The 20,756-nt window shown below is 44.2% G+C and overlaps 1 protein-coding gene across 2 annotated transcripts; it reads left to right on the top strand.

The window, feature by feature from the left end:
• The first annotated feature begins 174 nt into the window (after window positions 1–174).
• On the top strand, window positions 175–19,174 carry lmbrd2a (LMBR1 domain containing 2a). Of its 2 annotated transcripts, XR_009651469.1 has the most exons (19): window positions 175–259; window positions 879–1,109; window positions 1,996–2,096; window positions 2,258–2,356; window positions 2,473–2,640; window positions 2,736–2,946; window positions 3,098–3,172; window positions 3,263–3,376; window positions 3,485–3,668; window positions 4,391–4,572; window positions 10,510–10,643; window positions 10,767–10,872; window positions 10,970–11,067; window positions 11,613–11,716; window positions 12,615–12,661; window positions 12,765–12,843; window positions 14,962–15,029; window positions 15,169–15,288; window positions 16,868–16,947. XR_009651469.1 is itself a non-coding variant. In XM_060907655.1 (18 exons), the coding sequence occupies exons 2-18, from the start codon at window positions 936–938 to the stop codon at window positions 18,631–18,633; spliced, it is 2,016 nt and encodes a 671-aa protein (XP_060763638.1). In that variant the 5' UTR covers window positions 176–259; window positions 879–935; the 3' UTR covers window positions 18,634–19,174. The 2 variants fall into 2 exon arrangements, 1 of the variants encoding a protein (XP_060763638.1); XM_060907655.1 differs by lacking the exons at window positions 14,962–15,029; window positions 15,169–15,288 and adding an exon at window positions 18,579–19,174 and having other exon boundaries at window positions 176–259; window positions 16,868–16,952.
• The last annotated feature ends 1,582 nt before the right edge of the window (window positions 19,175–20,756 follow it).

Here is a 20,756-nt window from a genome sequence, read left to right on the forward strand (position 1 = left end):
AATCAAATATTTTTGTTGGTTTTATTGTTCTATTTATCTGCTTTTAATGGAATATTCAAGTTTTAATGATGCATTAAATACATACTCCACCCTCTGGGCGTTTATACTACATGTCCCATGATGCCTGCGGAAGCCGTTAGTCTCTCTGTGACGTCACCGGAGCGAAGTCCACGCAGACATGGCGGTGGTGTTGTGTGTCTGCGGGCCGCGCTGAGCTCCTGCGCTCCGCTCCGCTCCGGGACCAAAACTCACAGCCAAGGTAAAATAAACTTTATGAACTCGGTGCTCCTGTGGTGATTAACGCGTTATCGCTGTATGTAGCCCCGCCCCTCAGCCCCGCCTCCCCTGCCCCGCCGAGCCGCGGCTCCGGAGCGCCGGCGCTCACCGGATATCCGCTCTTCAACATGACCGCACTCATTTATTACCAATTATAATTCTTATTACGACCGGAAATGACGTCCCGCTCTGACTTTTTAGAGCCTTTTTTTTTAAAGTGAAAGTAACAAGAGCCGAATTAATGAATAAATAATAATAAATTAAACAATAAAGTAATTACTTAGTTTTCTTTTATGTTTGTGTTCCTGTTTCCTTTATTGTTTAGTTTCTCATTACAGCTCAAAAATACAAACAGTTATTTTACAGCGCTTATACTTCAGTTATATTTAATGATTACTCTGGTTAATTGATTGATGCACGCCCTTCACCGGTGGGCGTGGCCTTTGATTGGCTGATGGTGGAGAATAAGTGTGTTGTGATTACAGATCAGCTTGTGTGTATTATATTGTGTATAATATATAGACTATACTGCACATCCTGTCTAAATGGACTCTTAAAATTAATTAATAGACTGACTTACAATATTGTGTCTCATCCCCCAGTAGGCGTGGTTTTGGTCTTGATTGACGAGTGGGGAGGAGCAGGGTCGGGGTGGCAGGATGAGCGGGGTGGCACTGGGGGTGGACGTATTGGTGGCGTTGGTGTTGGCGCTGGTGCTGCTGCATCGTTACGGCGATGTGCGGAAACAGCAGCGTGTGGTTCTGCTGGCCACGCTCCTCGCTTGGTTCCTCTGTTTCCTCATCGCCTTCACCATCCCACTCGACGTCAGCACGGTGAATTCCTCATCACCATTCCCAATACCATCACCATCATCATCATCAACATAACCATTATCACTACCATCATCATCACCATTTCCAATACCATCACCACCACCATCATCATCAACATAACCATTATCACTACCATCATCATCACCATTTCCAATACCATCACCACCACCACCATCATCATCAACATAACCATTATCACTACCATCATCATCAACATTCCCAATACCATCACCACCATTATCATTATCAGCAGCAGCATCATCATCACCATTCCCAGTACCATCATCATCAACATAACCATTATCACTACCATCATCATCATGACCATCACCATTCCCAATACCATCACCACCATTATCATCAACATCACTATCATCAGCAGCAGCATCACCATTCCCAATACCATCACCATCATCATCAACATAACCATTATCACTACCATCATCATCATCATCACCATTCCCAGTACCATCACCACCACTATCATCATCAACATAACCATTATCAATACCATCATCATCACCATTCCCAGTACCATCACCACCACCATCATCATCAACATAACCATTATCACTACCATCATCATCATCACCATTCCCAGTACCATCACCACCACTATCATCATCAACATCACTATCATCATCAGCAGCATCATCACCATTCCCAGTACCATCACCACCATTATCATTATTAGCAGCAGCATCATCACCATTCCCAGTACCATTACCACCACCATCATCATCATCACCATTCCCAATACCATCATCACACCATGATAACAATACGTAACAACATGAACACAACAACATTACCAGGCTTTATTTCTTTCAGCAGTGCAGGGGATAGTTTAACATTGCAGTGTGTGTGTGTGTGTGTGTGTGTATAGACCATCTATAATCAGTGTGTGACTGATAATAACCAAGTGGTAGCTACAACACCAAGTCACACCAACCAGACGTCCAACACTTCAGTGTTTCTTACTGCAAGGTAAACACACGCTGTGTTATTGTGTGTGTGTGTGTGTGTGTATTACAGTGTATGTGTGTTAATCTCTATAACTGTGCTGTTCTACCCAAGACACTATAGTTCTGTCCTAAACTGCACACTTTGGTGTGTGTGTGTGCGTGCGTACGTGTGTGTGCGCGCAGGTTACCTAAGGTGTGTCATAAGCCATGGAGTTACGTTCCAGATGGGATCCTGACAGTGTTCTGGAGAGTGGTGTACTGGACTTCTCAGTTCCTCACATGGTGAGAAACACACACTCACAAACACACACAAATGCATGCATGCACAGACTTACTGTGTGTGTGTGTGTGTGTGTGTGTGTGTGTGTGTGTGTGTGTGTGTGTGTGTGTGTTTTCAGGCTCCTGATCCCCTTCATGCAGTCATACGCTCGCTCTGGAGGATTTTCCATCTCTGGGAAAATAAAAACAGCTCTGATTGAGAATGCTATTTACTATGGCACTTATCTCTTCATCTTCTGCTCTCTCCTCATTTACGTCGCCATCAGTCCACAGTGGCACCTCTCATGGTCAGTATCAACCAATCAGATCCCAGCAATGACCAATCCCATCACACCAGTCAAACTGAGTTAGTGAACCCCTGTGCTTGCTTGGTTCCACTCAGGTATGATTTGAGGACTATTGGCATCACAGCAGCAAACACCTGGGGCTTATTCCTACTGGTGTTGTTGCTAGGATACGGTCTGGTGGAAATCCCACGCTCCTATTGGCTGGCATCGTGTCACGGACACCTGCTGTCCAAAACGTACTTCAAAGCAGCAAAGCTGATGACGGAGAAAACAGATGCAGAGGAGAACCTGGAGGACGTGATGGAGGTGCGGGACAGAGTGGGAGGGAGGGAGGGATGGATCTCTGGATGAATGAAGGAATGTGTAAAAGGATGAACGGAAAGTGTGTGTAGAGGGAGAGATGGATGGAGAGATGGTGGCAAGGAGGAGTTGGTGTTAAAACTTGTTCATTTTGCAGGACATCAGAGCTGTTAATGAGTCTATCAAGTACAACCATCCACTGAGGAAGTGTATCGACACCATTCTCAGGAAGGTTAGTTCTCTCTCTCTCACACACACACACACACACACACACACACACACACACACACACACACACACACACACACTGTGTCCCTCTCAGTGTCCTGTAGAGTATCAGGAGAAAATGGGGAGAAACATGGATGATTACGAGGACTTTGATGATAAAAGGAATCCATATCCAAGCAAGAAGAGCCTGGCCAAACTCCATAAACAGGTAACTAACACACACACACACACACACACACACACAGAGGAATGTTCCATTTGTTTGTTTTATCACAGTTCACTGAGTTCACTGTGTGTGTGTGTGTGTGTGTGTCAGGTGATCTATGCAGTGCAGAGACATAATCGCACTCAGATACAGTGGCAGATTTTATTAGACAAAGCATTTCACCTGGAAGATGTGGCTAAAAATGAGATAAGCTCCACCCACCAGTTTGTCCACAGCCAGCCCTCCAACCAATCAAACGGCTGCTTCAGGAAGTACCTCTACACACCTGCTGCAGGTACAAACACATCACTGTCAGCCAATCGAATAGATGCAGGAGCTTAACCACAGATTTGTCTCGTCCCCATTGGTCTACTCCAGCTGTGACTCCACCCACTCATCACTGTTCTCATCTGTCTGAAGTTCATATCACTGACACTCTCGAGCTTCCTGTTCCACAGGTTTCATGTCTTCAGTTATTTCATTTTTCCTCTTTTATTTTCATTCACAGTTTCCACGTATTCTGTAGCTTCCTTGTTCTCTAGTTTCCAGATATTCCATCGTTTTCACATTCCTAACCTCTCTTTTTCTCTTAATCCAGGTCTTCACTACTTCTCTACCGTCCTCTGTTTTGTTTTTATACTGTAATCCTCACTGATTCTGATTCTGATCGATGCTTTTGTGTTTGTTTCATTTTTAAATAAATTATTGGATTTGTGTTTGATAACTGATGAACTCAAGCATTTTTGGAAGTGCACTGGGACATTTAGAGCCGAGTCTAATTTACTCTGTGTGTGTGTGTGTGTGTGTGTGTTACACAACAGCGTTTTATCACATACTGTTTTGTTTTCTTTGAAAATTGCATCGTATAGCCACCTGAACAAACTCTCGAGCAAATAATGATCTCAGTGTTGAAACAGAGAAATCTGTGTGGCCTTGTTCTCACACACACACACACACACACACACACACACACACACACACACAGTTATAACCTTATAACCCCCTCTCTCTGTGCAGAGTGGTATTGGGAGTGTGTGTTGCGGAGGTGGTGTTACCGTGTGCTGGCCGTGGTGTTGTGTGTGTTGTCGGTGTTGGTGGTTTGGTCCGAGTGTACGTTCTTCAGCACGCAGCCTGTTTTGTCAGCGTTTGCCATCTTCATCCAGCTTGCTGAGAGGAAATACAATTACATCTACATAGAGGTACACACACACACACACACACACACACACACACACTCAGTATTAATGAGTCAGTAAGATGTGAAAGACTAGAAGGATAATAAGGAATCATCGACTCTTCTCTGATATGCAAATCTGCAACCACTTTATATATCTGGATCTATTTCCAAAACTATTGGAATGATGTTGAACTGTGGCTGTGCCAAGGTGAAGCCTCGTCATCTCAGGTGTGCATTTATTATGTACTTACAGTGGGGAAAATAAGTATTTGATACACTGCCGATTTTGCAAGTTTTCCCACTTACAAAGAATGGAGAGGTCTGTAATTTTTATCATAGGTACACTTCAACTGTGAGAGACAGAATCTAAAAAAAAAAAATCCAGAAAATCACATTGTATGATTTTTAAATAATTAATTTGCATTTTATTGCATGAAACAAGTATTTGATACAATAGAAAAACAGAAACATTTGGTACAGAAACCTTTGTTTACAATTACAGAGGTTAGATGTTTCCTGTAGTTCTTGACCAGGTTTGCACACACTGCAGCAGGGATTTTGGCCCACTCCTCCATACAGATCTTCTCCAGATCTTTCAGGTTTCGGGGCTGTTGCTGGGCAACATGGAGTTTCAGCTCCCTCCAAAGATTTTCCATTGGGTTCAGGTCTGGAGACTGGCTAGGCCACTCCAGGACCTTGAAATGCTTCTTACGGAGCCACTCCTTAGTTGCCCTGGCTGTGTATTTCGGGTCATTGTCATGTTGGAAGACCCAGCCATGACCCATCTTCAATGCTCTTACTGAGGGAAGGAGGTTGTTGCCCAAAATCTCGCAATACATGGTCCCATCCATCCTCCCCTCAATACGGTGCAGTCGTCCTGTCCCCTTTGCAGAAAAGCACCCCCAAAGTATGATGTTTCCATCCCCATGCTTCACGGTTGGGATGGTGTTCTTGGGGTTGTACTCATCTTTCTTCTTCCTCCAAACACGGCGAGTGGAGTTTATACCAAAAAGCTCTGTTTTGGTCTCATCTGACCACATGACCTTCTCCCATGCCTCCTCTGGATCATCCAGATGGTCATTGGCAAACTTCAGACGGGCCTGGACATGTGCTGGCTTGAGCAGGGGGACCTTGCGCGCACTGCAGGATTTTAATCCATAATGGTGTAGTGTGTTACTAATGGTAATCTTTGAGACTGTGGTTCCAGCTCTCTTCAGGTCATTGACCAGGTCCTCCCGTGTAGTTCTGGGCTGATCCCTCACCTTTCTCATGATCATTGATACCCCACGAGGCGAGATCTTGCATGGAGCCCCAGACCGAGGGAGACTGACAGTCATCTTGGAGTTTCTTCCATTTTCTAATAATTGCGCCAACAGTTGTTGCCTTCTCACCAAGCTGCTTGCCTATTGTCCTGTAGCCCATCCCAGCCTTGTGCAGGTCTACAATTTTGTCCCTGGTGTCCTTAGACAGCTCTTTGGTCTTGCCCATGGTGGAGAGGTTGGAGTCTGATTGATTGAGTGTGTGAACAGGTGTGTTTTATACAGGTAATGAGTTCAAACAGGTGCAGTTAATACAGGTAATGAGTGGAGAATAGGAGGGCTTCTTAAAGAAAAACCAACAGGTCTGTGAGAGCCAGAATTCTTGCTGGTTGGTAGGTGATCAAATACTTATTTCATGCAGTAAAATGCAAATTAATTATTTAAAAATCATACAATGTGATTTTTCTGGATTTTTTTTTAGATTCTGTCTCTGAGTTGAAGCGTACCTACGATAAAAATTACAGACCTCTCCGTTCTTTGTAAGTGGGAAAACTTGCAAAATCGGCAGTGTATCAAATACTTATTTTCCCCACTGTATAAAGTGAAAATATTTCCCATACTTAACATACATTTGTGAAAACCAGAAAACAGTTTCTTATAACAGTTTCAGAAAACGGTTTCTTAACAGTTTCTTACCTGTGTACAAATAATAAATACTGACTGAAATAACATTTGCATTGGGAGTTTGCAATCATAACCTCCTGTTACTTGTGTTCCTGTCAAGAGGCATAAATCCTGCAGTGAAAATCTTGGGCAAAACTTACAAATTTACCAGTTACAAATTTGCTTCCCAGAGCGAACGTACCATGCTGAAGTCATCGCTCAGGTTATCTGTGAGTTTCATCACATGACGTTAGACCTGAGCTGAGACATTAAGCATGTTATCGCCGTCCCCTTGTTGAAACTGTGTCTCCCTTAATGAGTCGAATTTCCTGGCACTGATTCCGCAGCCTGTTTGGTTCACAATAAGACATATTTTGAAACCACTGTCCCTGAGGGTTCCATGACTGCTTTCTGTATTGCATTAGAACAGCTACCCTACATGTGTTTCTCACAGGATTACTGGGACCATGAATGTGGATTGTGATATGGAGTTATTGTATTTCTACGCTGGCTATGTTTTGTCACGACTGAACTTTACCGCCATGTACTGGATTTTAAGATGTACGTCATTTTTGAGTGCAGACATGTGGCAAGACCAAATGCAGTATCTCGCAACTTTACCAAAAGTGAAACTAAGTCTGTGCATCCACCCTGTGGATCAGAATAGAATAGAATGCCTTTATTGTCACTGCACAAATCCGGGGCTCGAACCCAGAACCTTCTTGCTGTGAGGCGACAGCGCTAACCACTACACCACCGTGCCACCTCACTGCACAAATGTACAACGAAATTTAGTTTATCATAGGAGAGCAAAGCCGCTGTGTACGTGCACGCCGCCACTCTTGGGCACTTCAGCCCAAGGCTGTCCCATGTTAACCTACTGCATGTCTTTGGACTGTGGGGAAAACCGGAGCACTCAGAGGAAACCCACACAGACATGGGGAGAACATGCAAACATGAGGCGACAATGATAACCACTACACCACTGTGCCGCCCCCCATGCTGCCCGTGCCTACACCATCAGATCCACTCGAAATTCTAAAGGGTTCTTCCAGGGTCCATGCTACACCCTTTCACCAAGTTTCATCTCATCTCATTATCTGTAGCCGCTTTATCCTGTTCTACAGGGTCGCAGGTGAGCTGGAGCCTATCCCAGCTGACTACGGGTGAAAGGCGGGGTTCACCCTGGACAAGTCGCCAGGTCATCACAGGGCTGACACATAGACACAGACAACCATTCACACTCACATTCACACCTACGCTCAATTTAGAGTCACCAGTTAACCCAGTGGTTCCCAAACTTTTTGGCTGGGGACCCCCTTTTGGACTTCAGAATATTTTTGGGACCCCCTGACATCGAACCCCACCCATTATGCAGTGTGTAGTGTAGTAATAATAACCATAATAATAATAATAATAATAATAATAATCAGACGGATATTAAAGTTGCTATTTTTTATTCACAGAAGAGCATTATCCACAAAAGAGCACTGCACATCATAATAAAACAGAACATTACACAGAACATCAGAATATTTTTTCAGTGACTTGTGTGTGCTTGCTTTTCAGTACATTTTTTTTCAAATCTTGGTGATAACTGTGAGATCGCCACCCTTAGTTCGTTTTCAATGTTCAACTTTGCCCTGTATTTGGTCTTGATGGAGGCCACTGCAGAAAAGCCCACCTCACAGAGATAGGATGTGGCAAAAGGGAGGAGTATGGCCATCCATAAACATCTTTAAACTTTCTGTCGCCAGCACCTTCAGACAGAGAACACACTGCGGTCGTTCCTCACCACCCACCAATGTGCTCGTAAAGCCCATTTCGATGTATGCATCATCATACCGCCTTATCTTTTTCGCTGCCGAAGTGCATGGGAACTCGTCCTGTGCAGCAGCCTTGTGTTTTGTAGGAAGCACGCGTAGAAACTTGTCCATGTTGTCATAAAGTCGCCGTCCGATGTTTTGTTCTGAATCTCAAAATAGGGACCTGTTTTATACAGTTTGTATTCACAGGAGGAGGGTTTGCTAATAACAACAACAATATCGAATTAATATTTAATTAATATTTAAGGGCGGAGCGCGATTACTGAGTGAAAGGGAGCAAGTGAATTCTAATGACCGTGGCAGCTATACACTGAATGAAATTCATATTGGAGGGCGGGGAGCAATTATGGAGTGAAAGGGGGTGATTGGGTTCTATAGACTGATTTAATGACTCTCTGCCGGCTGACGCATTACCAACATTCCGACGCCATTCAAAACATTCCAATGCCCGTTTTTTTTTCTGTTATGCAAACAGTCCCGTCTCTCCGCGACCCCCCTGGAGTCCCTCCGCGACCCCCAAAGGGGTCGCAACCCCCACTTTGGGAACCACTGAGTTAACCTAACCTGCATGTCTTTGGACTGTGGGGGAAACCGGAGGAAACCCACGCGGACACGGGGAGAACATGCAAACTCCACACAGAAAGGCCCTCTCCAGCCACGGGGCTCGAACCCGGACTTTCTTGCTGTGAAGCGACAGCGCTAACCACTACACCACCGTGCCGCCCATACCAAGTTTCATGAAAATCAGATTTGTAGGTTTGACACAATCCTGCTTAAAGACAGACAGACGGACAGACAGACAAGCAAACAGACAAATAAACTGCATTGAAAATGTAACCTCCTTGGGGAGGTAATAACAGGAGATAATGAAGTCACAGCATCAGGCAGGAAAAAGGAAAGGAGGAGAGAGCGTGAGGGACTGAACACCCCAGGCTGTGTTCATTTCTATAGTAGAGCCGAGGCCTAGTACCGCAGAACCAAAGACCAGTACAGAATCACGACTGGGACATGTGGTAAGGATGGTGATGGGGACAGCCACCAGACGCCACCATGTGATTAAAGGGACTGGACAAACGCCGAGAGGCTAAAGAAACCATGGTACTATGTGAATCACCTGAAGGTGGGGAAGCAGGCTTAGTACTGGGGCCTGGTGGAGAAGGAGCTGGGTCAGCAGTGAAATTAGAAGCCAGGGCTACAAAAAACCTACCAACCTAAACACAGCAAGCCCAAGTTTGGCAATGCCGAGACTAGATCTCAGGTTCCCATCCCTAGTCCTGGAGAACCCTCTGTCCTGCATATTATAGTGATTTCCCTGTTCCTAATACACCTGGATTAACTTATTAACAGCCCTATCTGAGTTAAATCAGGTGTGTAAGATCAGGACACGGAGGTTCTCACTGAAAGACTGGAGAATCTACAGAGAGGGGAAACAGGAGGAACCAGAGCTGCTGAGGCAGGGGGATTCATGAAGACTGGTGGCTCGAGTCGTGTGGACATATGAAGCCATTCAAGTTGGAGTGGTGGAGCTGCAGGGATGTAGTCTGCATCTAGGACTATCCCTGAACCAAAACCAGAACCTAACTCTAAGACTGGATTCTGGAGTTCTAGAGCAAAGCTGACCAGGACAGGATTGGACGTCAAGGTGGAGGAGGCAAGAGAGACTTGCACGAGAAGCCATTGACCATCAGTTCTCCTCCTACTGTTTCCTGGGTTTCACTGACTCCATGACTGTGTTCATTCTCCACACACGTTTATTTATAGGTTCACTTTAGACTATCTACAGCATGCTGAAGGGTACTTGAGCTAGCTCAAGGTTCCCATGTAGGTGACTGTTAACAGGTTCTCAGTATAAATGTGCTATAAGATCACTTCTGTTAGAACCTCAATGTTCTCCACTAATTCTGCACCAGACTAGCTTACAGATGTTCCTTGTTGATTTACTTTAAGCTTTAAGTCAGGCTTGAACATAAAAACAACAAACTCGAGAGCATATATAACCATCATAAAGGAGACTCTCAGGTGAAAGTTTTGATGATAAGAGGTGTGGTCAGGGGGTGGAGTCAGAACAGGAGTGAGCCGATCAGGAGCTGAGGAATAATTTACATAAACAGGCAAAGTATGTATTCTCTGTGATAAAGGTTTTAATGGTTCTCGGTGTGTGTGTGTGTGTGTGTGTGTGTGTGTGTGTGTGTGTGTGTGTGTGTCCAACAGGTGGCGTGTTTCATCACCATCTTGTACCTGTGTTACTGCGTTTACTCCACTGTGTTCCACATCAGAGTGTTTAACTATTATTACCTCGCACCACATCACCAGACTGACGCTTACAGCCTGCAGTTCAGCGGCATGTATGATACACACACACACACACACACACACACACACAGGTATAAATACACATACAATATAATGATTAAAGAGTTCCTACTCTGGTCTTTTATGTGTGTGTGTGTGTGTGCGCGCGCGTGTAGGTTGTTTTGTCGCCTTACACCACCGCTGTGTTTGAATTTTCTGGGTGTGATTCATATGGACTCCACCATTTCACACCAGGACAGACAACAGACCTCATACACATCAGTGAGTTTTACACACACACACACACACACACACACACACACACACACAGTATGTTAAACACGTTTTATATGATTATACTCCTCTGTGTCTCTTTCAGATTATGGGTTCGATGCACGTTTTGCCGTTTATTGCTAATGGATTTTATATTTATTACCCCATGCTCATTGTGCTGCTCTGTATTGCCACCTACTTCAGGTGACACACACACACACACACACACACACACACACACACACACACACAGAGTGCTAACTGGTTAGTTAACTGCAGGTAAACTAGTTCACAGCGTGGATTTCATTCTCAGCCTCGATTTACATCCTCATTTTCTCTCTTGTTTATTTATTTAGCAGCAGTCCGAACCTTTCAGAGTATAATGTTACCATGACAACCACTGTGTGTTCACCACTATGGTTCACTCCGTTAGCGAGTTAGCTTAGCTCACAGGTTATGCCAGGCATCTTTCTAAACTGGTCAGAAGGAGCTGAGTAACGCAGCGTTGCTGTTCATTTACACAAAGTTTAGAGTCGATTCTGACTCCAGCTGTTCAGAATCAAATGAATCAAATTAAAGAGTCATTTCCACCGAGTCATTTTCCAGGTCACATGTTACTGATGAACTCTTCATGTTTATTTAAACACTTGATATTAAACTACCTCTCTGTCTGTCTCACTCTCTGTCTGTCTCACTCTCTGTCTCACTCTGTCTGTCTCACTCTCTGACTCTGTCGGTCTGTCTCTCAGTTTAGGGACGAGGTGTTTGAATCTATTGGGCTTTCAGCAGTTTATGAGTGACAGTGATTTGACCTCTGACCTTGTCGATGAAGGGAAAGAACTAATCCGCAGAGGTACTAATGAATGACATTCCTCCCTCCATCACACTCCTCCACTCCCTCCCTCCATCACACTCCTCCCTCCATCACACTCCTCCACTCCCTCCCTCTCTCACACTCCTCCCTCCATCACACTCCTCCACTCCCTCCCTCTCTCACACTCCTCCCTCCATCACACTCCTCCACTCCCTCCCTCTCTCACACTCCTCCACTCCCTCCCTCCATCACACTCCTCCCTCCATCACACTCCTCCACTCCCTCCCTCTCTCACACTCCTCCACTCCCTCCCTCCATCACACTCCTCCCTCCATCACACTCCTCCACTCCCTCCCTCCATCACACTCCTCCCTCCATCACACTCCTCCACTCACTCACTCCATCACACTCCTCCACTCACTCCCTCCATCACACTCCTCCCTCCATCACACTCCTCCACTCCCTCCCTCCCATCACACTCCTCCACTCCCTCCCTCCATCACACTCCTCCACTCCCTCTGTAATACTTCCTGATGTGGGTGGAGCCTAGAAGCACGGCAGGCGAGAGTTGACATTTGTACGAATATCTTTTATTCGGCTTTTCAGCTTCCTTCCTCCCTTACTCACTCACTCACTCACTCACTCACTCACTCACTCACACATGCATTGTGGTTGGGGAGAGAGCCCCCTTTCTCTGCTCTCTCTCTCTCCTTTTACGCTCCGCTCCGTCCCTGTAACAAACAGAGAGACACATACACATTAATTGACAGCAGGTGGAATGACTTAGCCACTTACCTTCCCCGACCCCGCCCTCCATTCACAGACTGCTGCTTGGCCATGCCCCCACTGCCACACCCTACCTCTCTTACACTCCTCCACTCCCTCCCTCCATCACACTCCTCCATTCCCTCCTTTGACTTTCTATTTTATCTTTCAGAGAGGAGAAAGAGGCAGAAATCAGAGGATGCTGAGAACAGGAGAAGGGTACCACACACACACACACACACACACACACACACACACACACACACACACACACAACTACATGCTCACACTCCAACTTTCCATGAATGTGTGTTTGTGTTAGGAGTGGAGGGAGAAGTATGTGCCCAGGAGTCGGAGTTCCTACTCACAGATCAGAGAGAGTGACAGTTACAGCAAACAAGGTAAGGGGTCATCCATAATTTTCATCATTATCATGAGTCTACAAAGAGTAGACTTTTGAGCAACCCCCCCCCCAAAAGTGTACATTAGCGGACAAAAAAAAATTATGATGGATCTACAGTTAGGTCCATATATATTTGGACACTGAAACAAATTTTGGTTTTTTACCTGTTTACTGAAAAATCAAGTTATAGTTATATAATGGACATAAAGTCCAGACTTTCAGCTTTCATTTGAGGGTATCCACATTAAAACTGGATGAAGGGTTTAGGAGTTTCAGCTCCTTAACCTGTGCCACCCTGTTTTTAAAGGGACCAAAAGTAATTGGACAATTGACTCAAAGGCTATTTCATGGGCAGGTGCGGGCAATTCCTTCGTTATGTCATTCTCAATTAAGCAGATAAAAGGCCTGGAGTTGATCTGAGGTGTGGTGCTTGCATTTGGAAGATTTTGCTGTGAAGAAAACATGCGGTCAAAGGAGCTCTCCATGCAGGTGAAACAAGCCATCCTTAAGCTGCGAAAACAGAAAAAACCCATCCAAGAAATTGCTACAATATTAGGAGTGGCAAAATCTACAGTTTGGTACATCCTGAGAAAGAAAGAAAGCACTGATGAACTCATCAATGCAAAAAGACCTGGATGCCCACAGAAGACAACAGCGGTGGATGATCGCAGAATAATTGCCATGGTGAAGAGAAACCCCTTCACAACAGCCAACCAAGTGAACAACACTCTCCAGGAGGTAGGCGTATCAATATCCAAATCTACCATAAAGAGAAGACTGCATGAAAGTAAATACAGAGGGTTCACTGCACGGTGCAAGCCACTCATAAGCCTCAAGAATAAAAAGGCTAGATTGGACTTTGCTAAAAAAGCATCTAAAAAAGTCAGCACAGTTCTGGAAGAACATTCTTTGGACAGATGAAACCAAGATCAACCTCTACCAGAATGATGGAAAGAAAAAAGTATGGTGAAGGCGTGGTACAGCTCATGATCCAAAGCATACCACATCATCTGTAAAACACGGTGGAGGCAGTGTGATGGCTTGGGCATGCATGGCTGCCAGTGGCACTGGGTCACTAGTGTTTATTGATGATGTGACACAGGACAGAAGCAGCCGGATGAATTCTGAAGTATTCAGAGACATACTGTGTGCTCAAATCCAGCCAAATGCAGCCAAACTGATTGGTCGGCGTTTCATAATACAGATGGACAATGACCCAAAACATAAAGCCAAAGCAACCCAGGAGTTTATTAAAGCAAAGAAGTGGAATATTCTTGAATGGCCAAGTCAGTCACCTGATCTCAACCCAATTGAGCAGCATTTCACTTGTTAAAGACTAAACTTCAGACAGAAAGGCCCACAAACAAACAGCAACTGAAAACCGCTGCAGTAAAGGCCTGGCAGAGCATTAAAAAGGAGGAAACACAGCGTCTGGTGATGTCCATGAGTTCAAGACTTCAGGCAGTCATTGCCAACAAAGGGTTTTCAACCAAGTATTAGAAATGAACATTTTATTTACAATTATTTAATTTGTCCAATTACTTTTGAGCCCCTGAAATGAAAGGATTGTGTTTAAAAAATGCTTTTGTTCCTCACATTTTTATGCAATCATTTTGTTCAACCCACTGAATTAAAGCTGAAAGTCTGAACTTCAACTGCATCTGAATTGTTTTGTTCAAAATTCATTGTGGTAATGTACAGAACCAAAATTAGAAAAATGTTGCCTCTGTCCAAATATTTATGGACCTAACTGTACGTGGAATAGGAATTCAAAATAAAACCATGTCTTGCATTACTTTTTATTAAAATCGGATGACAGGACAATACAAAGATTCACAAGAGAAGAAAAGAAGCAGTGTTGGGAGTAACGCGTTACAAAAGTAACGAATTACTGTAATGCATTGCTTTTTGCGGTAACGCGGTAATGAAAGGCATTACAGAAAAAAATGTGGTAATATTTTACTCGGTACAAATGTCAGTAACGCGCGTTACAGTGCATTTTTAACCTGGAATGAAGTGGTGGGGTTTTTTTCCTTCATACAAATTCGCCAAAATCACCGTGAGATCAGCAGAGGTGAAACGTCTGCGCAAAATGTTTCGCTTCCTTTTCCTTTAGGCGAGTCACACAGGAGAGAGAGAGAGAGAACCTGCAGCTGATCTGACCTCGGATAGCGCATTCTCCAGGTGGGCACACGCCCATTACTTTAAGTTTGTGAAAAATAAGGATGTGAAGAACATCGTAGTCAAATGCAGTTTGTGTGCTAAACCTAAAGAACTGTCCACTTCCTGAAATAGCACCAGTAATTTAACTCAACATTTCCAGAGGTGCCGCAGTAACATGAAGTTAGCGAGGAAGCAAGCGGAGGATGAGAGTGGCGATAAAATCACCAAGCAGCCAAAATGAACCTTCTGCCGCTCTGAGATGCTCCTTCAGCCTCAGGAGGTGAGGAGACCTGTGGCGGAGTATGGTGATGAAGATATGTTGACAGTTTGTTTACATTTTTGTCCTGTATGAGTGTTTTTTCTGGTCGGAAGTCAGACTAAAGTGATTGAGCTGCCTTTCCTTCGAGGGCTAATAGGCCTAAGCACTTCAATATCAGTAAAAGCACTTTGATTTTATTTCTAATTCCGTTTTTCGAAATGTGACTGGGTCGCCTCATATAGCTAATAGTCATCGTCTAGCTGTGATTTAAAAGGCTTGTGGGTTTTTTTCAGGCCAGTTTTATTGTAGGCCACGATTTGCCATAATATGCTCATTTTTGTTAAATTTCTGAAATGGAGTCATATCCCTTAGGGCTAATCTTTTTTTTATGAAGCATAAACTATGCTTAATGCTGTAAACTTGAAAACAATAAAGGCATAGAAATGCTAATTTTGTATCCTGTCATATCTTTAGACATTACAATACAATACAGTTCAATTAATGTTAATATGACTAGGCCTAAAGTTACAGTATTTCTATCACAGTTTGCCAGACTTTCACCTTTTGTCTGTTCTTGCGATGATTGTTCCTTGTATTGTGCCATGAGCATCACTGTGGCTATTATATTCTAACCATAAGCCGAGCTCAGTCAGATACCACATCACCTTCCACTGGATGTGTGATGAGCTAATTGAGCGTCTTGAGCTACATTTAGATTGCCAAATCCATACTTCCAGTTATTTTGGTGAGAGTAACTTAAAAGTAATGCAATAGTAGTGTAATGCCTTACATTTTAAATACAGTAATATTGTAATGTAACTAATTACTTTAAAATGACAGTAACAAGTAATAAATAACGCAAAACAGTTTTGAAGTAACTTGCCCAACACTGAAAAGAAGACACGAGACGGGTCCAGAAGTTTTCATAGAAAGCAGGCGATTCATTTTTGAAAATTAGGGAGTCTTTAAGGGGAGCTGTTGCCTTTTGGCTTTGAAATGTTCGTTTTTGATTCTTTCCAAGCAGCCTGTCCTGCCCTAACTGCCTCCTGCCGCTTCTCAGATGAATGCAGGAAACAATAAACGTTTAAAAACTGCTCGTACTCGTTTGAAGGAGTCTTGTGAATAGCAGTATTTCTGTTATTCACAAATTTGTAAATGTGGTCAAAATCTGGGTCAGCCATTGTTGTTGTATTGAAGAAAGAAAGCGTGTAGAGCTAGCTGGCAACACCGATGTGGCGCGAAATTTTTAACATGGTGGCCGCCGATTCGCACATTAACGGATCATCGTTTTTTCATTTTTAAAAAGTGTATGCCTGGTCATTAACCCCCTCCCCCCCACGTACGGTTTGTATGCTCATGATAACGATGAAAATTATGGATGACCCCTAAGAGTGTGTGTGTGTGTGTGTGTGTGTGTGTATATATATATATATATATATATATATATATATATATATATATATATACACACACACACACACAGTGAAATGTCTCTGGTGCCCTCTAGTGGGTGCAGTACAGTTATTAACTCCACCACATCCCAGTTTGGCTCTCTTGGTACCAAAAAATGGGGGCTTAACCATAACGTGTGTGTGTGTAGGTCAGTGTGATCGAGCTGAGCTCCTGCAGGATGTTGAGCCACTGGATTTTAACGGAGATGATACTCAGGAAGTGGACAACAGGAGGTGTGTTTCTCACACACACACACACACACACACACACACACACACACACACACACACACACACACAAATGTAAGGGATAAACCTGACTGTAATGAACAGAAGGGTTTGTTCATGGTTCTTTGGATTACTTTGGATGGTGAACAGTTCTGGTTTTCTGGAAGATTCCTCCAGACACAAACCCATTTTCCACTTTCCTCCACACCGACCAATGCAGCACAGAGTCATATGGACCAAAACAGAACCTACAGCTGAACACACAACAGAGCTCGAGCTCATGTTCGAGGTTTCTTTGGGCTTTTGAAACACCACACTTCTATCGAGTCAAGGACACTAAACCAAAACAGAGCTGCGGAAGATGCTGGATGAAGACGTGTGATAGCCGTGCGAGTGTAACCCACGTACACACCACCAGCTGCAGAGCAGTTCAGTCAAACACCTGCACTGTGTGGAAAACTGAAGACAAGAGAATTAGATCCTGGATCAGACCAAATACAGTGAGGAAATGATTGAAATGGTTTTTCCTTACAGAGGGAGAAGTACGACAACAGTGCAGCCACTAGTTTAACTGAAATAAACCCCGTCGTATCGATCAGTACTGAAAGTGTAAACTGGATCGCTGGGTATCGTATCATGTATGCCTCATCACGGTGCACATCGTACTGGAATCACGTTAGTGTTGGAACAACAGGCTTTCGTCTAAACCGGAGAACAGGGGTGCTGCACCCCCTTACCAAAATGCTGATTGAACCCCAAGTCACACTTAGGCCATGCACTTATATGCTACTGCACAACATGCAATCTCTCAAAACGATCTTTTCTCCATGAAAACATCCCAGCAACACCACGTGACAATGTGTCTGATCATCAAATACGTTATAATTACTCCAAAAAAATTCCAGTCATAGTAGATACACCGCCAGACGGTGCAAAAACAATCCGAATTGGTGTTTTCCAGACTGAGGCGCCATATTGTTTACTTGTCGTGGCTGCTCTCGCGAGATTTGACATGGGTTACATACAAGGTCAGCTGACTTGTAGAGCGAGATTTCTCGAGACTGAATGACCTTTCACCCACCGGCGCGGGAGCTTTTGACAGAAGTAGTTTGCGAGTTGTTTTTGTTGACACTTGGGCATTTAAAGATGTCATCCCGCGGCATGAAACGGAAGAAAGCCAAAGACTGTCCGGGGCAGAAGAAGACTACTTCTTTCTTTTTCAATGTTGACAAACAATTTGTTACAATTTCCCTCTCAGATAGCCTCAGAATGTCCCATTGTAGCCTCAATTTTTCAAAGGCTTCGCACAACGGAGAGGGGACGGACAACCCCCTCGCACCATCCCCCCCCCCGGTCGCTTCGCTCCCTCGCCATGGTGAGGGCCCTCATACTAAATTTTTCTAGAAAAAACCCCTGAACAAAGCCAATTTCTGAACTCAGTAAATATAATGTTAAACACGCTCGCTCTCCTGTCTGTCCCTGTCTCTCTCTCTCTCTCCTGTCTGTCTCTCTCTCTCTCCTGTCTCTTTGTCTCTCTCTCTCTCTCTCTCTCCTGTCTGTCCCTCTCTCTCTCTCTCTCTCTCTCTCTCTCTTTCCTGTCTCTTTTTCTCTCTCCTGTCTGTCTCTCTGCAGGTGCGGTTATCTCTCCACCTCAGTGTCTCGCACTCACATCTTTGATGACGTATGAGAAAAAGCAAAGGATCAGGGACAAAAGAGAGAGAGACACCAATATTGCACTACTTCACTTTTGAGGAAACGTGTGTGTGTGTGTGTGTGTGTGTGTGTGTGTGGTGTTCTCATACAGAAACTCACACAGTGTTTGTATCCATAGCGACTGTAGTGAATACAGAAGTATAAAATGAGTTGTTATTACATCACAGTGAGAGTGTTAATGATTTAGTGAGTGTGAGCCTTCTTCTGTTTTCATCAGACCCAAAGCTATGAAAGATCAGGTGTGCTAATGAGCTAATTACGCTAACAGAGTGCTGGGTGCTCGGTTACCTGCTGCGTAAAAAACTTTACTCGCATCACAAATATTTACAACAAACGTGAAGTGATGCTTTTATCATTCACACACTGCGACTTTAAACCCAGCACAAATGAAATGGTGGATTTTTCCTTTGTTTTTGTGACCTTTGAACTGTTCTGGTTCTTTGTTTCTAACAGGGAAAGAGTTTTTTTCTCCTTTACACACGTCTTTTAAACATTTTTATTCTCAGCGGGTTCATCATCTCACTGAAATATTTGATTTGAGATATTTTCATGTCTTTGCACTTTTGGAATACCTCAAATAAAGAGTTTCAGATGTTGTGTGTTTTAATCCTCAGACTGCAGAGTTAACTTTACTACTGCACATACAAACAAAACCAGAAGGGAACGCAGGAGAGTCCATACCTCCACCGAGCCATATATCAACATCAAACTCAAATCACTTGAACCTCGGATCATACTAAAGCTGTCCACCAAATTTCATCCAAATCCATTCACTACTTTCTGAGTTACTTTGAGAACAGACAAACAGACAAATAAACAAACAGGTGTGAAAACAGAAACTCCTCCCACACAGCTGGCGGAGGTAATAAAGATTCAAGACATTTATTTGTCACGTGTAAAAGTACATCAGTGAAATGTCATTTCAACAACAAAGTTGTAAATCAATATAAACATGATCAAAATTAAATAATAAAAAAGACAACAGTGTAAGGAAAAGTACAGTAATAATAATAATCTTTCAGCTGCTCCCGTTAGGGGTTGCCACAGTGGCTCTGTTCTGCATATTTGATCTGGTGTAGGTTTTACACCGGATGTTCTTCCTGATGTGACCCTCCCCAGTCTCTCTGGGTTCGGTATTGGCACTAAGTATGCACTGGCCTGTCCAACCCCAGTGGCTGGGTATTTTACTGAACCTGCATGTCTTTGGACTGTGGGGGAAACCGGAGCACCCGGAGGAAACCCACGCGGACACGGGGAGAACATGCAAACTCCACATAGAAAGGCCCTCGCCGGCCACGGGGCTCGAACCCAGAACCTTCTTGCTGTGAGGCGACAGCGCTAACCACTACACCACCATGCCGCGTATTATTATTATTATTATTATTGGTGGCACGGTGGTGTAGTGGTTATCACTGTCACCTCACAGCAAGAAGGTTCTGGGTTCGAGCCCCGTGGCCGGCGAGGGCCTTTCTGTGCGGAGTTTGCATGTTCTCCCAGTGTCCGCGTGGGTTTCCTCCGGGTGCTCCGGTTTCCCCCACAGTCCAAAGACATGCAGGTTAGGTTAACTGGTGACTCTAAATTGAGCGTAGGTGTGAATGTGAGTGTGAATGGTTGTCTGTGTCTATGTGTCAGCCCTGTGATGACCTGGCGACTTGTAGTCAGCTGGGATAGGCTCCAGCTCACCTGCGACCCTGTAGAACAGGATGAGCAGCTACAGATAATGGAAGGATGGATGGATGGATGGGATATGATAATAATAATATCAGTTTAAGATAAAGAGGGAGATAAACAGTGCTGAGCTGAAAAGAGAGTCACCTGTTTTGAAGTCATGCACTTACAGGTATTTCAGGTTTAAAGTATGTTTGGAGTTTAATGTTATAATTCCTCATCATTCGACTGAAGTGTTCCACAGAACTTCCCCCACACCCTTTCTTTATTGCCCCTCCCCCCCAGGATCTGGTTCTCCGGTAATAGGGAGAGTGTGACTCCCTTCTCACATCTGTATTGCAGCGGCGCCTCGCCAGATGTCAGCAGGTGATGATGGTGTTTGGTCCCCGGCGGCGAGTCGAGCTCGGTATCTAACAGCGGGACACGCGG

The sequence above is a fragment of the Neoarius graeffei genome, chromosome 24 (genome assembly GCF_027579695.1).
Source record: "Neoarius graeffei isolate fNeoGra1 chromosome 24, fNeoGra1.pri, whole genome shotgun sequence".
Taxonomy (NCBI): Eukaryota; Metazoa; Chordata; class Actinopteri; order Siluriformes; family Ariidae; genus Neoarius; species Neoarius graeffei.